Raw genomic sequence first — 25,452 nt, 5'->3', positions numbered from 1 at the left:
ACTGTAATATGTACATATATAAAGGAAGATAAGATATTTTCAAGATTGATAACTTTCCATTACTTTTTAACACATGTTTTTATGTCTCACCCAATACTTATTTCTATTAGAGCGGTTTGTTAAAAGAATGCACCTGCAGTTTTCAACACAACTTAATTGGAGAGACTAAATTTACAGTAGAGATTTTGTTAGAATAAAGATCTGTGCGTTTAAGTGTCCTACGACCAGAGTGATACCTTATTCTGTAGACTTTGGTTATTGCGAGCAAGCTGTATGAAGAGGAATAAACCACTGGATGTACAACTTGCAGGCTGCAACTATTATTTCCGCTGTTTGTAGTGAAATTATCTCATTTTGTTGCAATGGTGAAAACAACTACTACTACTACAGCAGAAGGGAAGCAATATTGCCACAGAAAGCACTAAATGTTACTAAAGACTTTAGGCTCTTTTCATAATAGCTACCGGTTGACTAGTCAACCAGCTCACTAATTTTTTTACTGAAACATTTAAAGGTCTTACACTTGAGACCACACTCAGCGAGTATAAAAGCTAAACATAAAAATAATCATTAATGCAGTTCTGGCAGGGCCAATGAAACAATAGCCATAAATCTTTATTGTTGCACATATTAATAACTAGCTGTGCTACCCGGTGTTACCCGAGTATTGAAAATCTGCTTATAAGTAATAAGAGGTAATGAGAGTTGCCTGCCACTTGTAGTGTGTCGGTTGGCACATTTCCAATGGATAATGTGAGTAAGCTTACTAATAGGTGGCTACGGCTTCTTATGACATTACACCGTGACTTTGTTTCATGACTGAAAAGCGTAGCATATTTGCTCCCATATAACGACATGTGAATCTAGTGAATCGCCTAGTGAATCTATCAAGCTAGTGTGACTAAATCAGACTGACAAACGATAGGCTCTAAGATCAAATCTTCTGTGATACAAGTTCTTTATTCCTAGAATTTAATTGCTATAGTTAGACATATACAACGATGGACAGATGACCAACTTTGAGAAATATATATACATAGATGCAAACCTACTAAACTTATTTTTGAGAGAGCCCATGAACCTAAAAATGGAATTACATGCATTATACAGAAGACAGCCCATTGTTACTATTATATGTCATACAGTCTACGGTTACTATTATACAACAGACTGTCTATAGTTACTATTATATAACAGACTGTCTATAGTTACTATTATATAACAGACTGTCTATAGTTACTATTATATAACAGACAGTCTATAGTTACTATTATATAACACAGAGTCTATAGTCACTATTATTTAACAGACAGTTTGTAGTTACTATTATATAACAGACAGCTTATAGTTACTATTATATAACAGACTGTCTATAGTTACTATTATATAGCAGACTGTCTTTAGTTACTATTATATAACAGACAGTCCATAGTTACTATTATATAACAGTCAGTCTATAGTTACTATAATATAACAGACAGTGTATAGTCACTATTATATAACAGACAGTCTATAGTTACTATTATATAACAGACTGTCTATAGTTACTATTATATAACAGACTGTCTATAGTTACTATTACATAACAGACTGTCTATAGTTACTATTATATAGAAGACTGTCTATAGTTACTATTATATAACAGACTGTCTATAGTTACTATAATATAACAGACAGTGTATAGTCACTATTATATAACAGACAGTCTATAGTTACTATTATATAACAGACTGTCTATAGTTACTATTATATAACAGACTGTCTATAGTTACTATTACATAACAGACTGTCTATAGTTACTATTATATAGAAGACTGTCTATAGTTACTATTATATAACAGACTGTCTATAGTTACTATTACATAACAGACTGTCTATAGTTACTATTATATAGAAGACTGTCTATAGTTACTATTATATAACAGACTGTCTATAGTTACTATTATATTACAGACAGTCTGTAGTTACCCTTATATAACAAACTGTCTATAGTTACTATTGTATAACAGACTGTCTATAGTTACTATTACATAACAGACTGTCTATAGTTACTATTATATAAAAGACTGTCTATAGTTACTATTATATAACAGACAGTCTATAGTTACTATTATATAACAGACTGTCTTTAGTTACTATTATATAACAGACAGTCTATAGTTACTATTATATAACAGACAGTCTAAAGTTACTATTATGTAACAGACTGTCTATAGTTACTATTATATAACAGACTGTCTATAGTTACTATTATATAACAGACAGTCTATAGTTACTATTATATAACAGACAGTCTATAGTTACTAATATATAACAGACTGTCTATAGTTACTATTATATAACAGACAGTCTAAAGTTACTATTATGTAACAGACTGTCTATAGTTACTATTATATAACAGACTGTCTATAGTTACTATTATATAACAGACAGTCTATAGTTACTATTATATAACAGACTGTCTATAGTTACTATTATATAACAGAACGGTCTATAGTTACTATTATATAACAGACTGTCTATAGTTACTATTATATAACAGACTGTCTATAGTTACTATTATATAACAAACAGTCTATAGTTACTATTATATAACAGATTGTCTAAAGTTACTATTATATAACGGACAGTCCTTAGTTTTTATTATATAACAGACAGTCTATAATTTAGTATATATATATATATTTAGTATAAACAGAGAAATACAATGAACTTGGAAAATATTGGTGATTTCTGACCAAAATTGAATAATACGCAACCGGATATATAAATTCTTTTTTATTGCCATCAGATCCAACCGTCTTATTTGAAAATGTTTTGGTTAACATCGTACAATAATATGAAATAAATGTTAGATGTTGGAATGCTAACCAACTAGCAAATAAGCATTATATATATTTTTAACGAGTATATTCTAGAGGTAATCATTCAAAGTATCAAACACATTTTGTTAAAATTTGTTAGGAATCAACAGGGGTCAACAGGCTAAGGGTTTAGAACCCCTGCTGTAGGTCAAGCGATGTAATCAACCAAAAGAATAGTGACTGACAAACATGCACCTCAGATATATTTATCGGAACTCATAACTGGGAGGTTGTGATCTCAGGTTTGAGCAAGTTTGAAGTTTCTGTTAAATTTATCAGTCCCATTGCTCAATAGGTTGAGTCACCAAACAATTTGTTTTATATTTTCATGTTTTTTTATCATAGCCTCAAGATGCTAAAAAGCAAAGGTTACGTCTTGAAATAATCACGACATCACAATATGACACCTAAATATATCATGTTTTATAATATTAGTCAATCATTCCTAAAACTAAAACATTGTTATATTGCGTACTTTGCATACTATACTCGCAAAGTTAGCTAAATATAATAAAGCAATAAGTTACTCTCAAACTAACAAAATAATTAATATTCTAGTTTAAGTGGAGTGAAGATCACTAACAAGCTCTGCTAACTTGATAAGGAAATAAACTTGTCGGACAGCTTTCAAAACTTGTTGCTGAAACATCATTACTTGGTTATTGGTCTTCCCTTGGCATGCCACCCTAGAAAAAGATAAACTTATGTAAATGAGATAATCACAGAAATATGCAGCAATGTCAAAAACTTGCATGAGATGACAACTCTCAGCAATATATCATGCTAAACATAAGGATACGGTGTATAAGTATGTATATGGATATGGAAACTATCAAAGGTTAGATACACATGAACACAGATGAGTTTTACTAGACATACGGATGGGTGAGATGGTGACTTGTAGATATTCTCATAAGGGGACCAAGCCTTGGCTCCATTGAACTTTGGTTCACCAAAAGTAGCGAGGTTTTTGCCCGATGTTTGTCCTTGTGTCTGAGTAATGCAAAAACAAACAAATACAAAAATTGTCTTTTAGATAGAGATGGGCAAGTTTAAAATAATGAATAAGATAGCATAAGACCTCTGAGAGGAAATGAAAAACAAACAAGATAAATGATGGAGAAATAAACAGAATAGAGCATGATTACCTTCAGAAAAAGGAAGACTATTTTTAAGCTGAAAAGAAGAACAGCCTACCGTATTTTAAACTTGAGATTGAAAATGTATTAAATGAATTAAGGAATGAATCAATAAGTGAATGAATGATCAAAAATAGTCAACGTAACAAGAATAAGAAACAAAATAACTGATAGTTTGCTAAGTATGATGGCAGATATTGGGGTTCCAATCAGTGTTGGCAAACAGATGGTTGTGTGAAAAATTACATCTATTTTCAAACCCGCTGACATGAAAGGACAAACCTAAATTTTTGCTTCATAACCAAAAGACCAAATAACCTTGACAAAGTAATTCATAACAAACTGACATTGCGTGAAGAATCCAACAAAATAATTTAACTACTCACCTCATTCGACCCGGGTGGGGATAGCTGACAAACTGACACCATATGGTGTGTCTCATGAGTGCTTGAGAACATGTATTTTACACTGGCGTTTTCAGAATTGGTTGGAAGCTTGCCACTATCTGTTAAAAAAATGGAATAGAGTAAAATACATCATATAATTGTATCTAATTCTGAATTTGACAAATGCAACTCATCAGATTTATAGCTCTGCTGCTTTAATAACTCAAACTTCTGGTTACCTCGATTTCGTCTCAACTTCCTGTTGTGATAAAAGATGAAAATAGCAGCAGAGAGCAATAGAAGCCCCAAACCTCCTCCAAGTAGACCTACTACAGTTTCTATACACTCAACATCAAACATGCTGCAGTCTCTTCTGAAAATAAAATGTAAATTTAATTAAATCATTGGCTGGATATAATCAAAAGGGGAAGGTGTAGCTACTAACTCTATTAACTCTACATACATAGTCTTAACTAACTACTAGCTGTATCAATTATTTCCACATAGTCCTAACTAACTACTAGCTGTATCAACTATACCTACATAGTCCTAACTAACTACTAGCTGTATCAACTTTACCTGCATAGTCCTAACTAACTACTAGCTGTATCAACTATACCTACATAATCTTAACTAAAAACTAGTCACTAGTAGTAAACAGATAATCAAAATACCAGCTTGGAGCAATAAACACTATCATTCTCATTTGTACACTAGTTCAGCTTTAGGATTTATTGAGCTCCAAGTATAATGACCGTAACTCACCTCATAAATACAGGTACTTTAGTAGAATAGCCTGAGAGCCGGCTTTTATCTTCTTCCTTTACCGGGAGTTGAGCTATGGTTGTGATATTTTCAGATATGATGGTAAAATATGCCAACCTTTTTTGCTTAAGTTCTGTTACATTGATGAACTTGATGGCCTTACCAAGATCTTTTTGCGATATGTTGTTGTTTATATCTTTTGGTAGCTTAGATAGATCAATGTAGCTGTTGTTTGCTTTCATATCCTCTAGTAGTTTTATGAATTGGTCCAAACGACTCAAGGTTGTACCACGCTTGCTTCGATGTTGTGGAAGGCCAGCATTGTCTGACGATCTTCTATTGAACTGACAGTCATTGTTTTCTCCTGTCACATTGTATGTTGCATCACAGGTGTATTGGCTCTCATTTTTCGAAACGCACGAAACCACTGATTCTGCACACATCTTGCACAAATCATATTGTAGCTGCAAACATAGTTTATTTTATTATAGCAGCCACCTTCTACTAATCTCAGCCACTGGTGACAGTTACTGTTCACTGCACTCTTTATATTTACAAACTGTAAACGAGGAGAACCTATTTTATACATGACTAACTGAAGTTGTCTACCAGTTGTAGACATTATTACATCCTTTCTGATTTAGCATGGTAAAGTAGCCAAACAATATGATAAACGAACAACAGGCTCTAAAAGAATAGATTTGCTAACTTGAAACATGCCCTGTAATCTTACCAGAATTGCCATTGCTATCCTCCCCAAAAGTATCGTTTTGTTGGTGGACTCAAATGCGGATGGAAGGGTCTGTTGCACTTCCAAGATAGACTTTCTTCTTTCCCTGTCGTAAGCTTTGGTTACACTAGTCATGTCATAGGAAGTTGTTGGCCTTGCTATAGAAACTTTTATTGTAGTACTAAGCACAGTAGCAGTTTTTGGGTTGGTGTTGGGTGCAGCTGTAGAAGGTTGGTCTGTAGTATTATGTGCTGGAGCAGTTTTAGGTTTGGTGTTGGGTGCAGCTGTAGAAGGTTGGTCTGTAGTATTATGTGCTGGAGCAGTTTTAGGTTTGGTGTTGGGTGTAGCTGTTGAAGGTTGGTCTGTAGTATTATGTGCTGGAGCAGTTTTAGGTTTGGTGTTGAGTTCAGCTGTAGAAGGTTGGTCTGTAGTATTATGTGCTGGAGCAGTTTTAGGTTTGGTGTTGGGTGCAGCTGTAGAAGGTTGGTCTGTAGTATTAAATGCTGTTGTGGTTTTAGGTTTGGTGTTGGGTGTAGCAGAAGAAGAATGGTCTGTAGTATTATGTGCTGGAGCAGTTTTAGGTTTGGTGTTGGGTGCAGCTGTAGAAGGTTGGTCTGTAGTATTATGTGCTGGAGCAGTTTTAGGTTTGGTGTTGGGTGCAGCTGTAGAAGGTTGGTCTGTAGTATTATGTGCTGGAGCAGTTTTAGGTTTGGTGTTGGGTGTAGCTGTTGAAGGTTGGTCTGTAGTATTATGTGCTGGAGCAGTTTTAGGTTTGGTGTTGAGTTCAGCTGTAGAAAGTTGGTCTGTAGTATTATGTGCTGGAGCAGTTTCAGGTTTAGTGTTGGGTGCAGCTGTAAAGTTTCGGTCTGTAGTATTAAATGCTGCAGAAGAAGTCAAAGAATTTTGTTCAGTACTCATTGCATCTTGAAAAGATTTTGTCGTGGTTATGTTATCACTAACATCTGCTGAGATCTTTCCAGGTGAAGCTGAAGTCAATGTAGTAAAGGGTGATGTTGCTACTACTGTTTTATTCTCAGAAACCACAATTGTTGGTGGAACCTCTATAGTGCTATTTGACAAGACAAAGTTTAGAATTTCGGAGAATGTTTGATTGTCACAAGTCGTATTCAGCAAAATTCTCTCTATTGATTCACAAGTTGTATTTCCTGGTTCATTCATTAATCCAGCAATTATCTTTAAGAAGGCTTCACTATGACCAGTTAAGCCAGCATCTCTGCGGTATCTGCCTGCCCCTGTTTCATTGTACGTAACGCTGCAGTAGTAGAGACTAATGCTAGCCCACTTGCAGTTAACTCCATTCTCAATAGCATTTGGGTACTTTTTCTTCAAGTCACTTTCAAGCTAAAAGCAAATAAGCAGCATAGACATAAGAAAAAAGATGCAGTCATATAGCGAGTATCAAATAGTCTCTATCTCTACATCAAGAATGAGCTCATTGGGCATTCAACTACTTTGAACAAGAGATTAATTATCAAACACTTGTGAAACAACAATGGTATTCAATGCATGTGGTCCATTGAGGTGCTAGTAGGGCTTGACATGACTCAAAATACTATTAATAGAACTATGTACTACTATTGGTACTATTACTATACTATTAATACTAGTAATTACTTATATACATTGACTACAGAAGTACTGTAAGCAATACTCAATGAGTACTCAAATGATCATTCTACTCAAAGATGCTGATGCTTTGAACTGTGTTCAAGATTGCATTTAACTTTGGTTACAGTTTGTAGAATCCTTCCTTGAGTTATCTCATAACAACAAAAGACTAGATTAGTGGGTTGGGTAGTAGTTAATGGAAGGTAATCCGTCTGCTTATACTGCTGTTTAGATGTGAGCCCACTGATATAGAGCTGTTTATTCAAAATGTAATACCATTTTGTGAAAAGTTGCATATATAAACAATAACGCTATATTTTTGTTTACTTTGACAATGTGATAATTTTTAGTGTGTTTAAGAATGGTTTGCTGACCTCTACTAAACTAATCTGTCTATTTGCTGTCTTAGAATCAAAAAGCTACTTACAAAAGTAAATGTCAGCCACCTCAATTTAAACATTATCAAATATAAAAATAATCAAATATATAAATAAATAAACAACTTCATTTAAAAATTATAATGGTAAATTGTGTCCGTTAATTAGAAATTATTTTTTTGTGCAAAGTTTTTTTGTATTATGATTATATGCATATATTGCATTATACATATTATATATATTTTATATATTATGTTTTATGTTGTGTAATGCCAGAAGTTCAGCTAATTATAATATAAGATCTAAGTTAGTAAAATTCTGACTGATAAAATCTACCATTTATGTTACGTAACGATTGTCCTTCACAGTTTATGTTATATGGTCGAGGAGATACATTTAGCAGCAAACAAATAACACTCGATGCACTTTATGAGTCAAGTCAGCATTACCATAACTTGTAGTGTACAAAAGAAGGCTATGTTTATAATTATACAATTTAATACAAGATCAGTTTAAAATTTTGAATAGTCAAAGACAACTTTGCATATGCATGAACTTTACATTAAATGTTCCTACCAGTTTAGCCATGGCAATCCTTCCTAGGAGTTCACTCCCTTTTGGCAATCCGCTTGGCAAACTTTGTTGGATAGTCAAGGTTTTGTTATAAACTGTCCATCTTACAGTCTGTGGAACAGAGGTGGGAACAGATGAAGAAGCAGTGGTAGTAGTAATGACCTTGTTTTGAGTCCTTGTAGTTTTGAGACTTGTGTCTCCCTTGGTGCTACTTGATTGTGTTGAATCAATTATTGTAAAGTTGATAGATAAATCAGTAGTACTTTTAGATTTAGGAGGTAATGAGCTTCCTGATATGCCATGTGTGATTGGTTCTGACATCAAGTGTTTGGTGGCTTCTAGAGAAACAAGAGATGGGTTTCTTGACATGATGGGGGTAGTAGTTCTTGGCATGATAGGTGTAGTTGTTCTTGACATGATGGGTGTAGTAGTTTTTGACACGATGGGTGTAGTAGTCCTTGACATGATAGGTGTAGTAGTTCTTGATATGATGAGTTTAGTAGTTTTTCGTGAAGCAGGTGATGTGTTTTTGAGTATGTGAGTGGTTGTTTCTGGCATTAAAGGGATAGTGGCTGTTGATAAAGCAGATGATGGGTTTCTCCACATGTGTAGGGTAGTTTTGGAAACTGAGTGTGGAGTGCTTTCTGATGCAGAAGGTGATGATTTTTTCAACATGTATTTGGTTGTTTCTGTTAATAAATTGGTTGTTTTGTTTGGTGACTCAGATGATTGGTTTTTCGACTTGTCTTTTGTGGTTGCCTCTGGTGTCAAATGTGTAGTTGCTTCTGATAAAATAGGTAAGGAGTTTTTAAACATGTGTGTGGTTGCTGCTGGCATCAAATGGTTAGTGGTTTCCAAATAAACAGTTGATGGGTTTCTCCACGTCTTCTGTGTGGTAGCTTTTTCCATTAAGCCTTTAGTGCTTTCTGATGCAGAGGGCGATGGGTTTCTTGACTTGTGCATAGTTGTCTCTGTTATCAAATGGGTAGTGGTTCCTGATGCAACATGTGGTGGGCTTTTTGACACGTCCTGCCTAATGGCTTCTGATACCATGTGTGTAGTGATTTCTGATAAAGCAGGTGATTGACTTTTTGACATGTCATCTCTGCCTGTTTTTGGTGTTAAATGAGTAGTGGTTTCTAATAGAACAGGTGATGGGTTTTTCGACGTATCATGCATAATTGTTTTTGGTGCTATGTGTGTAGTGCTTTCTGATAAAGCAGGTGAATGGCTTTTAGACATGTTGTCTGTGGTTGTTTCTGGCATCAAATGAGTAGAGGTTTCTGATGAAACAGGTAATGTGTTGCTAGATATGTGTGTGGTTGTTTCTGGCATCAAATGGGTGGTGGTTTCTGATAAAACATGTGATGGGTTTTTTGACGTGTCATGCATAGTTGACTTTGGTACCATGTGTGTAGTGCTTTTTGATAAAACAAAAGATTTGCCTTCTGACTTGTCATCTGTGGTTGTTTCCGACATGCAGTACGTTACGGTTTTTAATAAAACAGGTGATGTGTTTTTGGATTTGTGTGTAGTTGTCTCGGGCATTGCATGGGTGGTAGTTTCTGATGAAACAGGTGATGGGTTTTTCGACATGTCATCTGTGCCTGTTTTTGGTGTTAAATGAGTAGTGGTTTCTAATAGAACAGGTGATGGGTTTTTCGACATATCATGCATAATTGTTTTTGGTGCTATGTGTGTAGTGCTTTCTGATAAAGCAGGTGAATGGCTTTTAGACATGTTGTCTGTGGTTGTTTCTGGCATCAAATAAGTAGAGGTTTCTGATGAAACAGGTAATGTGTTGCTAGATATGTGTGTGGTTGTTTCTGGCATCAAATGGGTGGTGGTTTCTGATAAAACACGTGATGGGTTTTTTGACGTGTCATGCATAGTTGGCTTTGGTACCATGTGTGTAGTGCTTTTTGATAAAACAAGTGATTTGCCTTCTGACTTGTCATCTGTGGTTGTTTCCGACATCCAGTACGTTACGGTTTTTAATAAAACAGGTGATGTGTTTTTTGATTTGTGTGTAGTTGTCTCGGGCATTGCATGGGTGGTAGTTTCTGATGAAACAGGTGATGGGTTTTTCGACATGTCATCTGTGCCTGTTTTTGGTGTTAAATGAGTAGTGGTTTCTAATAGAACAGGTGATGGGTTTTTCGACATATCATGCATAGTTGTTTTTGGTGCTATGTGTGTAGTGCTTTCTGATAAAGCAGGTGAATGGCTTTTAGACATGTTGTCTGTGGTTGTTTCTGGCATCAAATAAGTAGAGGTTTCTGATGAAACAGGTAATGTGTTGCTAGATATGTGTGTGGTTGTTTCTGGCATCAAATGGGTGGTGGTTTCTGATAAAACACGTGATGGGTTTTTTGACGTGTCATGCATAGTTGGCTTTGGTACCATGTGTGTAGTGCTTTTTGATAAAACAAGTGATTTGCCTTCTGACTTGTCATCTGTGGTTGTTTCCGACATCCAGTACGTAACGGTTTTTAATAAAACAGGTGATGTGTTTTTGGATTTGTGTGTAGTTGTCTCGGGCATTGCATGGGTGGTAGTTTCTGATGAAAGAGGTGATGGGTTTTTCGACATGTCATCTGTGCTTATTTTTGACATCAAAGGTGTTACAGTTTTAGATAAAACAGGTGTTGTGCTTTTTGATACGTGTGTTGTTGTCTCGGGCATTGAGTGAGTGGCAGTGTGTGTTGAAATTGGTGATTGGTTTTTTGACTTATCATACATAGTTGTTTTTAGTACCAGATGTCTAGAGGTTTCTGAAGATGCAAGTGAGTGGCCTTTTGACATGTAGTCTCTGGACGTTTCTGGCATCAAATGGGTGTTGGTTTCTGATGAAATAGGCGATTGGTTTCTGAATATGTGTGTAGTTGCCTCTGGCACCAAATGGGTGGAGATTTTTGATGAAACAGGGGATGAGTTTTTTGGTAGGCCATGTGTAGTTGTTTCTGGCATCAAGTGTGTAGTGAGGTCTGATGAAACAGGTGATGGGTTTCTCTCCATGTACTGTGTAGTAACTTTTGCATTTTTTGCTGGAGACGTCTTTCTGGGTGTACTGGTTAAAGTGGCTAAAAAGTTAAAAACATTGCTACTTGGGATGAATCCGACTTAACATGAACCACATATCTAGCTGAACAAAATGTGATTTTGATACTTATAAATAAGACTTGAAGACATAAATATAGTTAATTATAAAAATGGATATATAAATGATGTTGAATGTATGATAAATACAATAGACATCTAGGTGTGTAGACATCTAGGCGTGTAGACATCTAGATATCTAGACACCTAAACATGTAGACGTCTAGACATATAAACAAAAATGTTGAATAACTAGGCATAGTCTTCCGAATCTTAGAGTTTGTAAAAACTAAACTACCCGTGCAGTGAAACCCATCTCTAGTGTATCCAGACAAACATGAGCAGCTAAAAGAGCCATCAGAGTTGACACACTCTATTTTATAGAGCGTGAGTATAAGAGGCAAGTAAAAGTGTATGTATAAGTGTATGTATAGGATGTATAGGAGGTATATATAGGAAGTATGTACAGGGTTATGTATAAAAAGTATGTATAGGAGGTATGTATAGGGGTATATATAGGAGGTATGTATAGGAGGTATATATAAGAGGTATGTACAGGAGGTATATATAGGAGGTATGTATAGGAGGTATGCATAGGAAGTATGTATGGGAGGCATGTATAGGAGGTATGTATAGGAGGTATGTATAGGAGGTATGTATAGAGCGTATGTATAAAAAGTATGTATAGGAGGTATGTATAGGAGGTATGTATAGGAGGTATGTATAGGAGGTATGTATAAGAGTGTATGCATGAGGTATATATAGAAAGTATGTATAGGGGTATGTATAAGAGGTATGTATAGGGGTATGTATATGGTGTATGTATAGGAGGTATGTATAGGAGGTATGTATAGGAAGTATGTATAGGAGCTATGTACAGGAGGCGTGTATAGGAGGTATGTATAGGAGGTATGTACGGGAGGTATGTATAGGAAGTATGTATAGGAGGTATGTATAGGAGGTATGCATAGGGGGTATGTATAGGAGGTATGTATAGGAGGTATGTATAGGAGGTATGTATAGGAGGTATGTATAGGAGGTATGTATAGGAGGTATGTATAAGAGGTATGTATAGGAGGTAAGTATAGGAGGTAAGTATAGGAGGTATATATAGGAGGTATGTATAAGAGGTATATATAGGAGGTATATATAGGAGGTATGTATAGTATAGTAGGTATATATAGGAGGTATGTATAGGAGGTATGTATAGGAGGCATATATAGGAGGTATGTATAGGAGGTATGTATAGGAGGCATATATAGGAGGTATGTATAGGAGGTATATATATGAGGTACATGTATATATAGGAGGTATGTATAGGAGGTATGTATAGGATCTATGTATAGGAAGTATGTATAAGAAGTATGTATAGGAGGTATGTATACGAGGTATATATAGGAGGTATGTATAGGAGGTATATATAGGAGGTATGTATAGGAAGTATATTTAGGAGGTATGTATAGGAGGTATATATAGCAGGTATGTACAGGAGGTATATCTAGGTGGTATGCATAAGAGGTATGTTGTCATGCAAGTGCCAAGTATTACTGGTACTTTGCCAACAAACATTATGCTTTTTAGCTAAAGCTTTATACAAGCTAATATTATATAGTACTGTCTCATTATAGCTATTAATAATGCTTGTAGCTTTTTACAAAGCTTTTCTATGACCAAACATATAAATACTTGGGTTTTCTGTTATCAAATCAGTTGTCTCTGGAGTGTGCAATAAACCATTTCTCTAATTTAATACTCTATTTAATTGCTTCTGTGCAGAAACATAACAGAAGCTAATTGGCGACAAGGATTTCTCTTTTGAACAGTTACAAAGAGTTTTGTTCAGATTTTATCATTGATAAAATCGATACAAAGAGTTCTAGTTTATTACAAGAGTAACTGTTCAAAATTGCACCACTACAATGGCAGAAGTAGCAGACCTGATCAAGCTAATGCAGAAGCAGCAGGAGGACCAGAGACAGCAGCAAGAGGAGCAGAGAAAGCAGCAAGAAGAGCATAGACAACAGCAGCATGAGGAGTTCAAGCAGCAACGAGAGGAATACAGACGTCAGCAAGATGAAAGAATGGAGGAGAATAAGAAACTGATGGAGCTACTACTACAAAACCTACAACGGAAACAAGAAACAGCTGCAACCGCTGTTCCAGCCTTCCCAGGTTTTGACCCAACAGCAGAGCTACTAACAGATTACATAGACAGATTCAACACATTCATTGCAGCAAATTCTATTCATCAAGACAAGATTGCTGGCACTTTTCTCACCAACCAACAGCCTACACTCTACAAGCAGCTTAGTAATATGGCAGCTCAGCTTTCAACACCCAAGCAGATCAACGACCTCAACATGGATGAAATACTGGAATTTCTCAAAGACCAGTATGACCCTAAGCGCTTCATTGTTAGAGAGCATTACAAGTATTGGAGTGACATGCAGAGGAAACCTGGAGAAACTATTCAAGAGTTAGCTGCCAGAATTCGTCAAGATGCAACTACATGTGCCTTCATAGACATTACAGATCCATTAGATGAGGCTCTCAGAACAAGATTTATCTGCTCTGTAAACAATGAAGCAGTTCTCAAATCTCTCTTCAAGGTCAAGGACAATGAACTCAACTTCAACAAAGCTATACAGGTAGCACAGGAGACAGAAGAAGCAGCTAAAGTTGCCAAAGAGACAGTTTATGGAAACTCGTCTAAAGTCAACAAGGTTGCTCAACAGAAATCAAGATACAAACCAATCCAGAAAAACAACTCTACACCTGACAAGCAGAAGGAAGGAAAGCTATGCTACAGATGTGACCGAACTAACCATACAGCGGATGACTGCAGATTCAAAGCAGCCACCTGCAACTTTTGTTCTAAACAAGGTCACATAGAAAGAGCATGCAAGAAAAAGAAATCATCTACAGCAGAAAAACCAGTAAAGATGATAGAATGCACATCAACCAAGATGGTGAAACTTGCTGAAAACATCAAACTGGAGGGAGACAACTTCACACTTGAACTGGACACTGGAGCATGTGACAACTTCATCTGTAAATCAATATGGGAGAAGCTAGGAAAGCCAAACCTAAAACCTACTACAGTTAACTACAAATCAGCCTCAGGACATCTCCTAGAGACGCTTGGCAGATGTGAGCTAACTGCCCAATTGGATGCACAGAAAGAAGTCAGACTACCATTTGTGATTAGTGCTGTACAAGATCTCAACCTACTAGGAAGAACTGCTATACAGCAACTAGGCATCTCTATTGATGACAAGCTACAACAGAACCTTGTATCAACAATCACAGAGAACCAGCCAGATGGGAGGTTACAAATCAAGTGTAAGGAGATGTGCAAAGAATTTCCAGAAATATTCAAAGACGAGCTAGGATGTCTCAAGAACTTTGAACTAGAGATAAACTTCAAACCTTCAACAAAGCCAGTCTTCTGCCGACCCAGACCAGTTCCTATTGCCTTGACAGAAGAGCTCAACCAAGCATACGAAGCAGGTGTAGCTAAAGGCATATGGGAACCAACTCAATTCAACCAGTATGGAACACCAGTTGTACCTGTACGCAAATCTACAACAGGTCAAGCTGCAGGGAAGATCAGAGTATGTGGAGACTACTCCAAGACTATCAATAATCAGCTAGAAACACATAGGAAACCTATCCCACTACCAGAAGATCTAATCAGAAAACTAGGTGGAGGCTATTGCTACACAAAGATTGATTTAGCAGATGCCTACAATCAAATATTGTTGGCACCAGAAAGTCAACGACGACTAGCACTATCAACATACCGAGGAGTACTACTACAGAAGAGGTTGCCCTTTGGCATAAGCTCAGCACCAGGGTATTTTCAAGAAATCATGGAGCAACTGACACAAGACCTCCCAGGAGTAGCAGTATACCTAGATGATATACTAGTGAGTGGAGCCAATGCAGAGAGCCATCTACAAAACTTACGTCGACTTCTTCAAAGATTAGAAGAAAGAGGGCTCAGATGTAGAAAAGACAAGTGCTGTTTTGCTCAACCTACAGTAGAGTATCTGGGACACAAACTCACTTCAAAGGGAATCACTAAAGGAAAGAAGGCAGATGCAGTACAACAGATGCCAGTCCCAACAGACTTAACTCAGCTAAGATCTTTCTTAGGAGCTACACAATTCTACAGCAAGTTCATACCCAATCTGTCACAACTCACAGGACCAATGCACAAACTGACACGCAAAGGAGAGACCTGGAAGTGGGGCACTGAACAAGAAAAGAGCTTCAACAAACTGAAAGATATGCTATCAACTGATAGTGTCTTAGCACACTTCAACCCAGATCTTGACATTGGAATCTCATGTGATGCTTCAGAAACTGGACTGGGAGCTGTACTATTTCATCGTTATCCTGATGGAAGTGAGAGACCAATAGCCAATGTTTCAAAAACACTGACCAGCACACAGAGGAAATATGGACAAATACAAAAAGAAGCTCTCCCAATCATATTTGCTCTAAAGAAGTATCACCAGTACCTGTATGGTCGACCTCTTCTACCTGTACCTCTTCTCACACTTCTAGGACCTACCGAAAGAGTTCCAGCTCTAGCAGCCAACAGACAACCTAGATGGGTTCCAGCCATTGTTACTAAGATATATGGAACTCGTAGTCTCAATGTCAAAGTGGTACCAAAGGGACCTACTTGGAGAAGACATGTTGAACAACTCAGACCAAGATACTCAACAGAAGAAGATCAAGACCCTGGAGATAAACCTGATATAACAGAGGAGACAAAACTGCAACTACCAGCCCCTACAACTGTAACAGAGCAACCTCCGTCTAGAAGAAGACCACGCAACCCTCGTCTACCTGATGGAGATGAGTATAGCAGAGACAAACCCCGAAGGTCTAAGAGAACCAGAAAGAACCTTTAGCTTAGTGAGGAGGTGTCATGCAAGTGCCAAGTATTACTGGTACTTTGCCAACAAACATTATGCTTTTTAGCTAAAGCTTTATACAAGCTAATATTATATAGTACTGTCTCATTATAGCTATTAATAATGCTTGTAGCTTTTTACAAAGCTTTTCTATGACCAAACATATAAATACTTGGGTTTTCTGTTATCAAATCAATTGTCTCTGGAGTGTGCAATAAACCATTTCTCTAATTTAATACTCTATTTAATTGCTTCTGTGCAGAAACATAACATATGTATAGGAGGTATGTATGGGAGGCATGTATAGGAGGTATGTATAAGAGGTATGTATAGAACGTATGTATAGGAGGTATCTATATGAGGTATGTGTAGTAGGTATGTATAAGAGGTATGTATATGTGGTATATATAGGAGGTATGTATAAGAAGTATATATAGGAGGTATATATAGGAGGTATGTATAGTATAGTAGGTATATATAGGAGGTATGTATAGGAGGTATGTATAGGAGGCATATATAGGAGGTATGTATAGGAGGTATGTATAGGAGGCACATATAGGAGGTATGTATAGGAGGTATATATAGAAGGTACATGTATGTATAGGAGGTATATATAGGAGGTATAAATGGATGTATATATACATGTATATATACATCCATTTCCTTATACATACTTCCTATACAAGAGTATAGGAAGTATGTATAAGAGGTATGTTTAGGAGGTATGTATAGGAGGTATATATAGGAGGTATGTATAGGAGGTATATATAGGAGGTATATATAGGAGGTATGTATAGGAAGTATATTTAGGAGGTATGTATAGGAGGTATATATAGCAGGTATGTACAGGAGGTATATCTAGGTGGTATGCATAGGAGGTATATATAGGAAGTATGTATAGTAGGTATATATAGGAGGTATATATAGGAGGTATGTATAAGAGGTATATATAGGAGGGATGTATAAGAGGTGTATATAGGAGGTATGTATAGGAGGTATGTATAGGAGGAATGTATATAAGAGGTATGTATAGGAGTATGTGGAGGGGTAGGTATAATAGGCATGTATAGGAGGTATGTGTAGTAGGTATATAAAGGAGGTATGTATAAGAGGTATGTATAGGAGGTATGTATAGGAGGTATGTATAGGAGGAATGTATATAAGAGGTATGTATAGGAGTATGTGGAGAGGTAGGTATAATAGGCATGTATAGGAGGTATGTGTAGTAGGTATATAAAGGAGGTATGTATAAGAGGTATATATAAGAGGGATGTATAAGAGGTATATATAGGAGGTATGTATAGGAGGTATGTATAGGAGGAATGTATATAAGAGGTATGTATAGGAGTATGTGGAGGGGTAGGTATAATAGGCATGTATAGGAGGTATGTGTAGTAGGTATATAAAGGAGGTATGTATAAGAGGTATGTATAGGAGGTATGTATAGGAGGTATGTATAGGAGGAACATATTTAATGGTATGATAACTTTCAATTGTTAGCTCAAAAGAAATGCTCTGAGACACTTTTCGCAACTAACCTGCTCAGGACTTGATCAACCCTTAAATGGGCTATCATGGAGCATATCTAATACCAGGTAGTATGATAATTTTCAACAACTTATTGATAAAGGAGAAGTTATATTTAGATTTTAAACAACTGATCAAGAACTTAAAACTGTTGATTATAAGGAGAGGTAAAGTACCCTTGCAGTGAAATCCATCTCCAGAGTAGCCAGACAAACATGAACAGCTGAAAGAACCATCAGAGTTGACACATTTAGCATTCTCATCACAGTTGTTTTTCCCTTTCCTGCATTCATTGATATCTACAAGTACATGACAGTTTTGGATTAAACAGCCATTGGAAATAGAATGAAAGAAGTTTTAAATATGTTGATGTTATATATAACTTGATAAGACTGAAGCTGTACAGTGCTTACGCTAGCAGCAAATCTTTATACAAATAATTACAATTCATGTCAGCATAATATTATTTATTAAATGTTTATTAATGAAATAGTATAACTGGTATGAATGTCTAAAATAATATTTTACACTGTATTTTATTTAATGTTCCTAATTTTACTGTCTTCAGCAGTTACCTCGACAAGAAATCCCATTTCCATCGTAACCATCTTTGCAGGAACAGGTGAATGAACCAAAAGTGTCGATGCAGTCAGCATTGTTATGGCAGTTGTCTGTTTTTGATTCACATTCGTTAACATCTACAAAAGTTCACATTGCTGAATATAAGAAAGCAAAAGTCGATGTGGAAAGTTGAACAGCCAATCGCAGCCATGAAAGACTGCTTTCTCCTATTATTGTGGATTGTATGCTTATCTCAAAGTTTGTGTGTGTGTGTATCTATATATATTTCTCAAAGTTGGTCGCGTGCATGCAAATGGGAAAAGTCGTACGTCTGATGGGAAAAGTCTGATTGGCTTTACTAAAAGATATAACATACTAGTACAGGAAATCCCGTCTCCTTTAAACCCAGTTTTGCAGGAGCAGTTGAATGAACCAAAAGTGTTAGTGCAGTCAGCATTGTTGTCGCAGTTGTCTGTCCCTGCATCACAGTCATCAACATCTACAAAGAGTTATGTTGTTGTACAGGAAAAGAACTTAATGGGGATTGTAGTAGAAGGGATAATTCTTTTAACAATAAAGATGAGCAGGTTAATAGCTTTATGGAGTGGAATAGACCAGCTGCCACTATCTACTAATATCTCTGGGATCCTGTAATATAGGCTCTTACTGATATTTAGTTATTCTCATGTGTTCTTGCTTTGTAAGAAAATAATTGATAAAAATTTATATTCTGAAGAATAAAATAAAATGAGATAAATGGAAATGAGATAGGAAAGGAAAAGTCAGAAAAAGATACAAAAAGGAAGTAGAAAGGAAACAAAGAGAGAAAAAGAAAGAATAAGAAAAAAAAGGTTTGAAAAACCAAGTTTTTACACTTGCAATAAGAAATATACAGCAGGTAATTTTAATAGTATAAAAAACATTTTATTTTAGAACTATTGAGAAACATACAACCAGGAAAACAGCAATAAGAAACAGATCTGATGGATTTTTTAAAACAAAGAAAAATGACAAAAGAAATCTTTGAAGAAGAATAGAATTAAAAGGTCTGACAATGTTAGCTTGAGATCTTGAGATTGAGTAAAACAATGGCAGTTTATTCACCTTCACATCTGTAGCCATCTCCAGTATATCCTTCTTTACAGCTGCATTCAAACTTTAGGGGTGATATACTCACAATATTACATGCTGCATATCTAGAACACCGGTTCCGCTCGTCTGGACAGACAACTCCATCTACAATGTAACCGACAAATACATACAGTAAAATGTTTTTTATTGAATAAAGCATGAAAAAGTCATACAGTTTTATCTAATGTAGTAGTGAGACAAGTTAGCAAGAGGTTTTCACTCAAAGATAACTTTTACAGGTTTCTATATACCAGTCTGGTGTTGATCAAAGTTGCTGAGTTGAAATGAACTTGTGGTAAAAACTTACCATTGCAGTAACTGAAGTCTTCTTTGTTTACTGCATGTGGACAGGCACAGTGATAACTTCCTGGGATGTCAATACAAGTAGAGTTGACACGCTTGCAAGGGTTGTCATCACATTCATGAATATCTGAGGGAAGCGCAGAAGAACATACTGTCAGAACATTACTCATGTCAAACAGTTAAATACAAACAGGCATTTAGTCATATTACATTAGAGATGATAATTCATGTGATCAAACATATAGTGTATTACATCATCTGCTATAAAACTCTGAGTTGATTTATCTGCTGCCTACAATAAACACAACAAAAACTACCGAAAATAACTCTATCCAAGTTAATAGCTTTCAAGTCTGTTTTTTTTAATATTACAGTAGCTAGTCAAACCCTGATGACTTTTCAAATACTGTCTTTTAATCAAATTTATCAGCATTCAGAGAACTTGCCAATGAATGATGATAACAAAAACCTTTAACAAAAGATGCACACTGAGATTCATATATATAAATGACAATATATGAAAACATAAAAAGCTCTAATCAAAACCTTTGAACAAGAAGTTTTAATAATCTAGAGCAGAGTATTTATAGTGAGATCAACTTGATTCAATAATGCTCTGTTAGATGTTGGATATCAAGAAAAATTGGGGAAGGCTTATTGTGCCTGTATTCTACCTGAAGAGAGTGATAACCTCCGGGAATGTTGACACAAGTAAAGCTGAAGACATGTATCTTATTTGTGCATTGCTTATCATTATTGAAAGTTAAAATCAGTATGACAATTTAATTTATTCTTTTCTCTTGAAGTATTGATTTTGGACCATTATTATTTTTATTATTGTGCCAAATAAACTTATAGAATTACATCAGCGTCTCAAAGTTAGAATACCAAGACATGTTTTGGCAAAAGTAGACTCTAGAGGGAGTTCACTATCACACTTGTGTATACACACAGTGAGATGAGCATTCCTTTGAAGATCATTTATAAACATACATATGTACATCTAATTAGAGACTTGTTTGAGGAGTATTTCTGTTACACAAGAACTTTCTTCCTCGCTCAAGGTTATTATTGTTGAATATGTTGTTTGTTGAACCCTCTGTTCATCATAATAAGTAGCTGTTGGCAGCTGTTTATTAGCCAGCAAATCTACTTAGACAGCAAGTGTTCTGGTTCTATGGTTTGACATTGTAGTTTTGTTTATATAAGTTTTTATCTAACTTCCATTAATGTCATAGACCAAGCAAGTTAGTATTGAAGTTGTTGTAAGAGAAGACAACTTCACTGCAATATCACCATCATAATATAATGTTAGATTCATAGACTGTTTAATTCATAGATAAATATTACCATCACAGAAAATTCCATCTCCATGGAAACCAGCTTTGCAGGAGCAGCTGAATGAACCAACACTGTTGATGCAGTCAGCACGGTTATCACAGTTGTCTTTTTGTAATTCACACTCATCAATATCTACAAAGTGTTAAAAAATATATTCTAGAAATATCTAGAAAAACTAAAAACTCTGTGTGTTCAAGAGTCTTACCTGTAAAGAAACAGTTTGTTTCAACTCAGTTTTGAAAGCTAAAACATGGAACAAATGATGGCTAACTATGTGGTATTTGACGCTTTCAGATTATGTTACACAATCATGTATTTGATTGAAAAGTCAAGTGTTACTAAAATCAAGCAATACAACTACTATGGATCTATTCTAGTTATATCATAACTGTATATAGTACACCGCATACACATCATAGCTGTATATAATATATCACATACATACCATAACTGTATATAGTTCATAAACTACACATAAATACAAATAAAATGGGAATTATCTTACCTTGGCACAAAGTCCCATTACCACTGAATCCTTCTTCACACTCACAGTAAAATGAATGTGTAACTAGAGAATACTTGCACTGAGCCTCGTCAGCACAAAGTTCTCCATTGCAGTTGGGACCTACACAAGGAAATGTAACCAGTGCATGTTCAATGACATCAAGAGGAAATACCCCCTAAATATGCAGATGATCTGTCAAGGCAAGTTGGTAGTCACAGGAAAAGAAATGCTCCCTAAATACACAGATGATCTGTCAAGGCAAGTTGGTAGTCACAGGAATAGAAATGCTCCCTATATATGCAGATGATCTGTCAAGGTAAGTGGTCAGCCACAGGAATAGAAACGCTCCCTAAATACACAGATGATCTGTCAAGGTAAGTTGGTAGTCACAGGAATAGAAATGCTCCCTAAATACACAGATGATCTGTCAAGGTAAGTTGGTAGTAACAGGAATAGAAATACTCCCTAAATACACAGATGATCTGTCAAGGTAATTTGGTAGTAACAGGAATAGAAATACTCCCTAAATACACAGATGATCTGTCAAGGTAAGTTGGTAGTTACAAGAATAGAAACGCTCCCTAAATACACAGATGATCGTTCAAGGTAAGTTGGTAGTTACAAGAATAGAAACGTTTCCTAAATACACAGATGATCTGTCAAGGTAAGTTGATAGTAACAGGAATAGAAATGCTCCCTAAATACACAGATGATCTGTCAAGGTAAGTTGGTAGTAACAGGAATAGAAATGCTCCCTAAATACACAGATGATCTGTCAAGGTAAGTTGGCAGTAACAGGAATAGAAATGCTCCCTAAATACGCAGATGGTCTGTCAAGGCAAGTTGGCAGTCGTAGGAATAGTCTAATTCTTTAAAGTTTAATATTTCTTGATATCGGTTTGTTTTTGGCTTCTGTTTGTAACAAAACTTATCATTTGTTGATGATCAGTTTTGATGATTACTAATACCAATAAAAATTTACACACACATGTACTATGTACATGTGTGTAATAGTATATGTACACATGTACTGTGTACATGTACACAGTACATGTGTACATGCACACAGTGTAGACTGTGTACATGTACACAGTCTACACTGTGTACATGTACTTAGTCTACACTGTGTACACTTGTGTCTAAGTATTTTTATATTGGCTGCTTTAAAATACTTGAAAATCTGTGTTTATGTTTAGTTTGAAGTTTACCCTATAAACATTTTATTTACTTTTGAAGTGAATAAAATGCTATTATAGAATATGGAGCAGATGTTAGTTCTGACTACCCATTCCTAAAAAGTTTCTAGAAAGTTTCTAAAAAACTCAAAATTCATAAGAGTCTGACATGGTCTGCTAAGTATAGAAAAAAAACTATGATTTAACTGTAGTTATTCTAGAAATTAAATGTTAGAAACACAGAACTTTGGATTTTTTGCATGAAACACTCAATTTTGTCTTAATTACTTTTAATGTCATTTTTCTCGTACATGTACAATACTTTTAAATGGCCAAATATTTATTTTAAGCAGTAATTAGTGGCGTAAAAATGTTTGCATGTTTAGCATTGGTCTACCCTATTTATCACATACTTCATAATCAGTAAAATAACCATAGCTAATAGTAACTAGGAGCAACAGGGTAGAAAGGCTTTATTAGTATTTATAAGTCCACTAGATGAAATATGCATTACTAGTTGAACTCCTAGCTCTGCACGGGAAATAAAATAATTACTCATTGAACTTGACTAACTTAAGCTAGTAACTTAAGCTAGTCTGAATCTTTACTATAATAAGAGTCATGTCTGAAACCAGCTTACTAATTGTTACGTTATACGCAATGATCTCTAACGCTATCATGGCCTTCAAGTGTGCTAGTATTTTCCCAAACACGTTAAGCATGCGAATTTTAACCGATGTAAATAAGTATTACCAAGTATTATTACATTGCGTAGACAAACAGACATATGACAAACAGTAAGATTTATATATATATAAATAATACCGGTGAGTCAAAGAGCAAGGGTGTAGTTGTAAATTATGCTATTTGTTTGATATCTTGTGCTACCATGTTTACCCTGGCCAAGCAGGAATAGACACGTGAATGACTGTAAATGTGTAACCCTTTGATCTTCAACAACAAAGGTCAGTGTTAGTGCCACTAGGTGTGTGACTAGCATGGAAATAAACTCTATTGTGTTGATCTCTGTAGCTGGTGGTCTGGATGAGATATTAAGCCAACATGACCCATCAGAAAATAAGCAAAAGATCTGGTACTGTTCCACTACCATCTAGCAGCATTGCTAGATATATCTGTCTCTATCACCAAAGAATAGCTTCGATACTAGATGAATTAATAGCTTTATTGCTTGCTATATAGCTAGATCACAGAGAGCCTTATTGCTACTACAGTAGTAGTTTTAGACCTACTTAAACAAAAACCAGCTTCTGAGGCTATACAAAGTGTGTATGTTAAAGTTCCCAGGCAGGTTAGTTGGTTAGTTAAATGGCAACAAAAATCATTCTTTTTGAGTTGTCTGTTCTCCTTTCTATTATTAAAACAAGAGTATTATTTTACGCACTCTAGTTTCCTAACTAGTATTGATTATTTCATAATTTTGTCTGTGTTTAATTAATTTTATTAAAACTAAATAGCCTTCCTTGCCTCATAGTGTTATCTAAAAATGGTTTAATTGAATATTGAGTTTTTATTGACTTTCTAACACTATACAACCTATTATTCTTGTTTCTTATTATCGTTGTTGTAATCATTATTAAGCTATTATTATCATTATTGTTAGTGCAATCTATTTTCTTAAGACTCTTAGCTGATTTTGGACAGACTGAAGGACGGAGAAGGCTTCTGTTACAGTAAAGATTCCTAGCCATTTCCTGCTGCAAAACAATCAATCTATACTTTAGCTGAGAGCAGGTTTAATTTTCTTTAATAAAATGATGGTAAAGCACTATGCCACATCATCTATTGAGAACACACTAAATAACCTTGTTATACTGTGACAGTAAAATATTTCTTTTTATATCTTTTTCAATTACATCTCAAGAGTTTTGTCATTTTGACCTTCCATGCTGTTTGAATAATAAAAAGGTCAACAATACCTACTACACACTACAGTATATTGTAGAATGTAAAAACTACAGTCGCAGATCAACAATCAGGTCAGCAACCTGAACAATTGGTCAGTATTGAGATTTGTGAAGCGTCCAGCATTTGTAATCTTTAGTTACACAGCCCATCAATACCATATCATTGTAAAACAAAGGAACTCATAATGTTATTCAACTTCTATATTAGTATTTATGCATCCTGTTGTAAGAGTATTATACACCTCTTACTGAACCACTCATCCCCTTTTATTTAACCATTTTTGATATGATTAGAAAACAGCTTTCTGGTCTCTTGGTAGCCTGACACGCTGATTTGTTATTCCAACTTCCTAGCACCTGCTATTTTACTGCATAGCATAAATGTTATCCGCTTCTTTGTACTTACTCGCTTACTGTCTAGGAGGTTTTGCAGCGCCCAATCGTCTGTGATCTACGGATGTGACGATTGCCTGACTGATTAGGCAAACATAATT

The 25,452-nt window shown here is 35.5% G+C and overlaps 1 protein-coding gene across 1 annotated transcript in view; it reads right to left on the bottom strand.

The window, feature by feature from the left end:
- LOC137402519 (mucin-2-like) overlaps window positions 1-23,147 on the bottom strand; it is a 65,469-nt gene extending 42,322 nt beyond the window's left edge. The window contains exons 1-13 of the mRNA XM_068089020.1: window positions 23,144-23,147; window positions 21,859-21,978; window positions 21,363-21,485; window positions 20,017-20,139; window positions 18,955-19,077; window positions 18,593-18,715; window positions 18,194-18,316; window positions 8,467-11,546; window positions 5,888-7,246; window positions 5,155-5,618; window positions 4,629-4,762; window positions 4,390-4,508; window positions 3,744-3,857 (exon numbers count right to left, since the gene is read on the bottom strand). Of these exons, the coding sequence (XP_067945121.1) occupies window positions 3,744-3,857; window positions 4,390-4,508; window positions 4,629-4,762; window positions 5,155-5,618; window positions 5,888-7,246; window positions 8,467-11,546; window positions 18,194-18,316; window positions 18,593-18,715; window positions 18,955-19,077; window positions 20,017-20,139; window positions 21,363-21,485; window positions 21,859-21,978; window positions 23,144-23,147 (6,009 nt within the window). The remainder of the gene's footprint in view (window positions 1-3,743; window positions 3,858-4,389; window positions 4,509-4,628; window positions 4,763-5,154; window positions 5,619-5,887; window positions 7,247-8,466; window positions 11,547-18,193; window positions 18,317-18,592; window positions 18,716-18,954; window positions 19,078-20,016; window positions 20,140-21,362; window positions 21,486-21,858; window positions 21,979-23,143) is intronic.
- Between the last annotated feature and the right edge of the window lie 2,305 nt (window positions 23,148-25,452).

This window comes from Watersipora subatra, chromosome 8 (genome assembly GCF_963576615.1).
Source record: "Watersipora subatra chromosome 8, tzWatSuba1.1, whole genome shotgun sequence".
Taxonomy (NCBI): domain Eukaryota; kingdom Metazoa; phylum Bryozoa; class Gymnolaemata; order Cheilostomatida; family Watersiporidae; genus Watersipora; species Watersipora subatra.
Note: the sequence above shows the minus strand (reverse complement) of the source record. Positions and strands in the feature narration are given on the sequence as shown.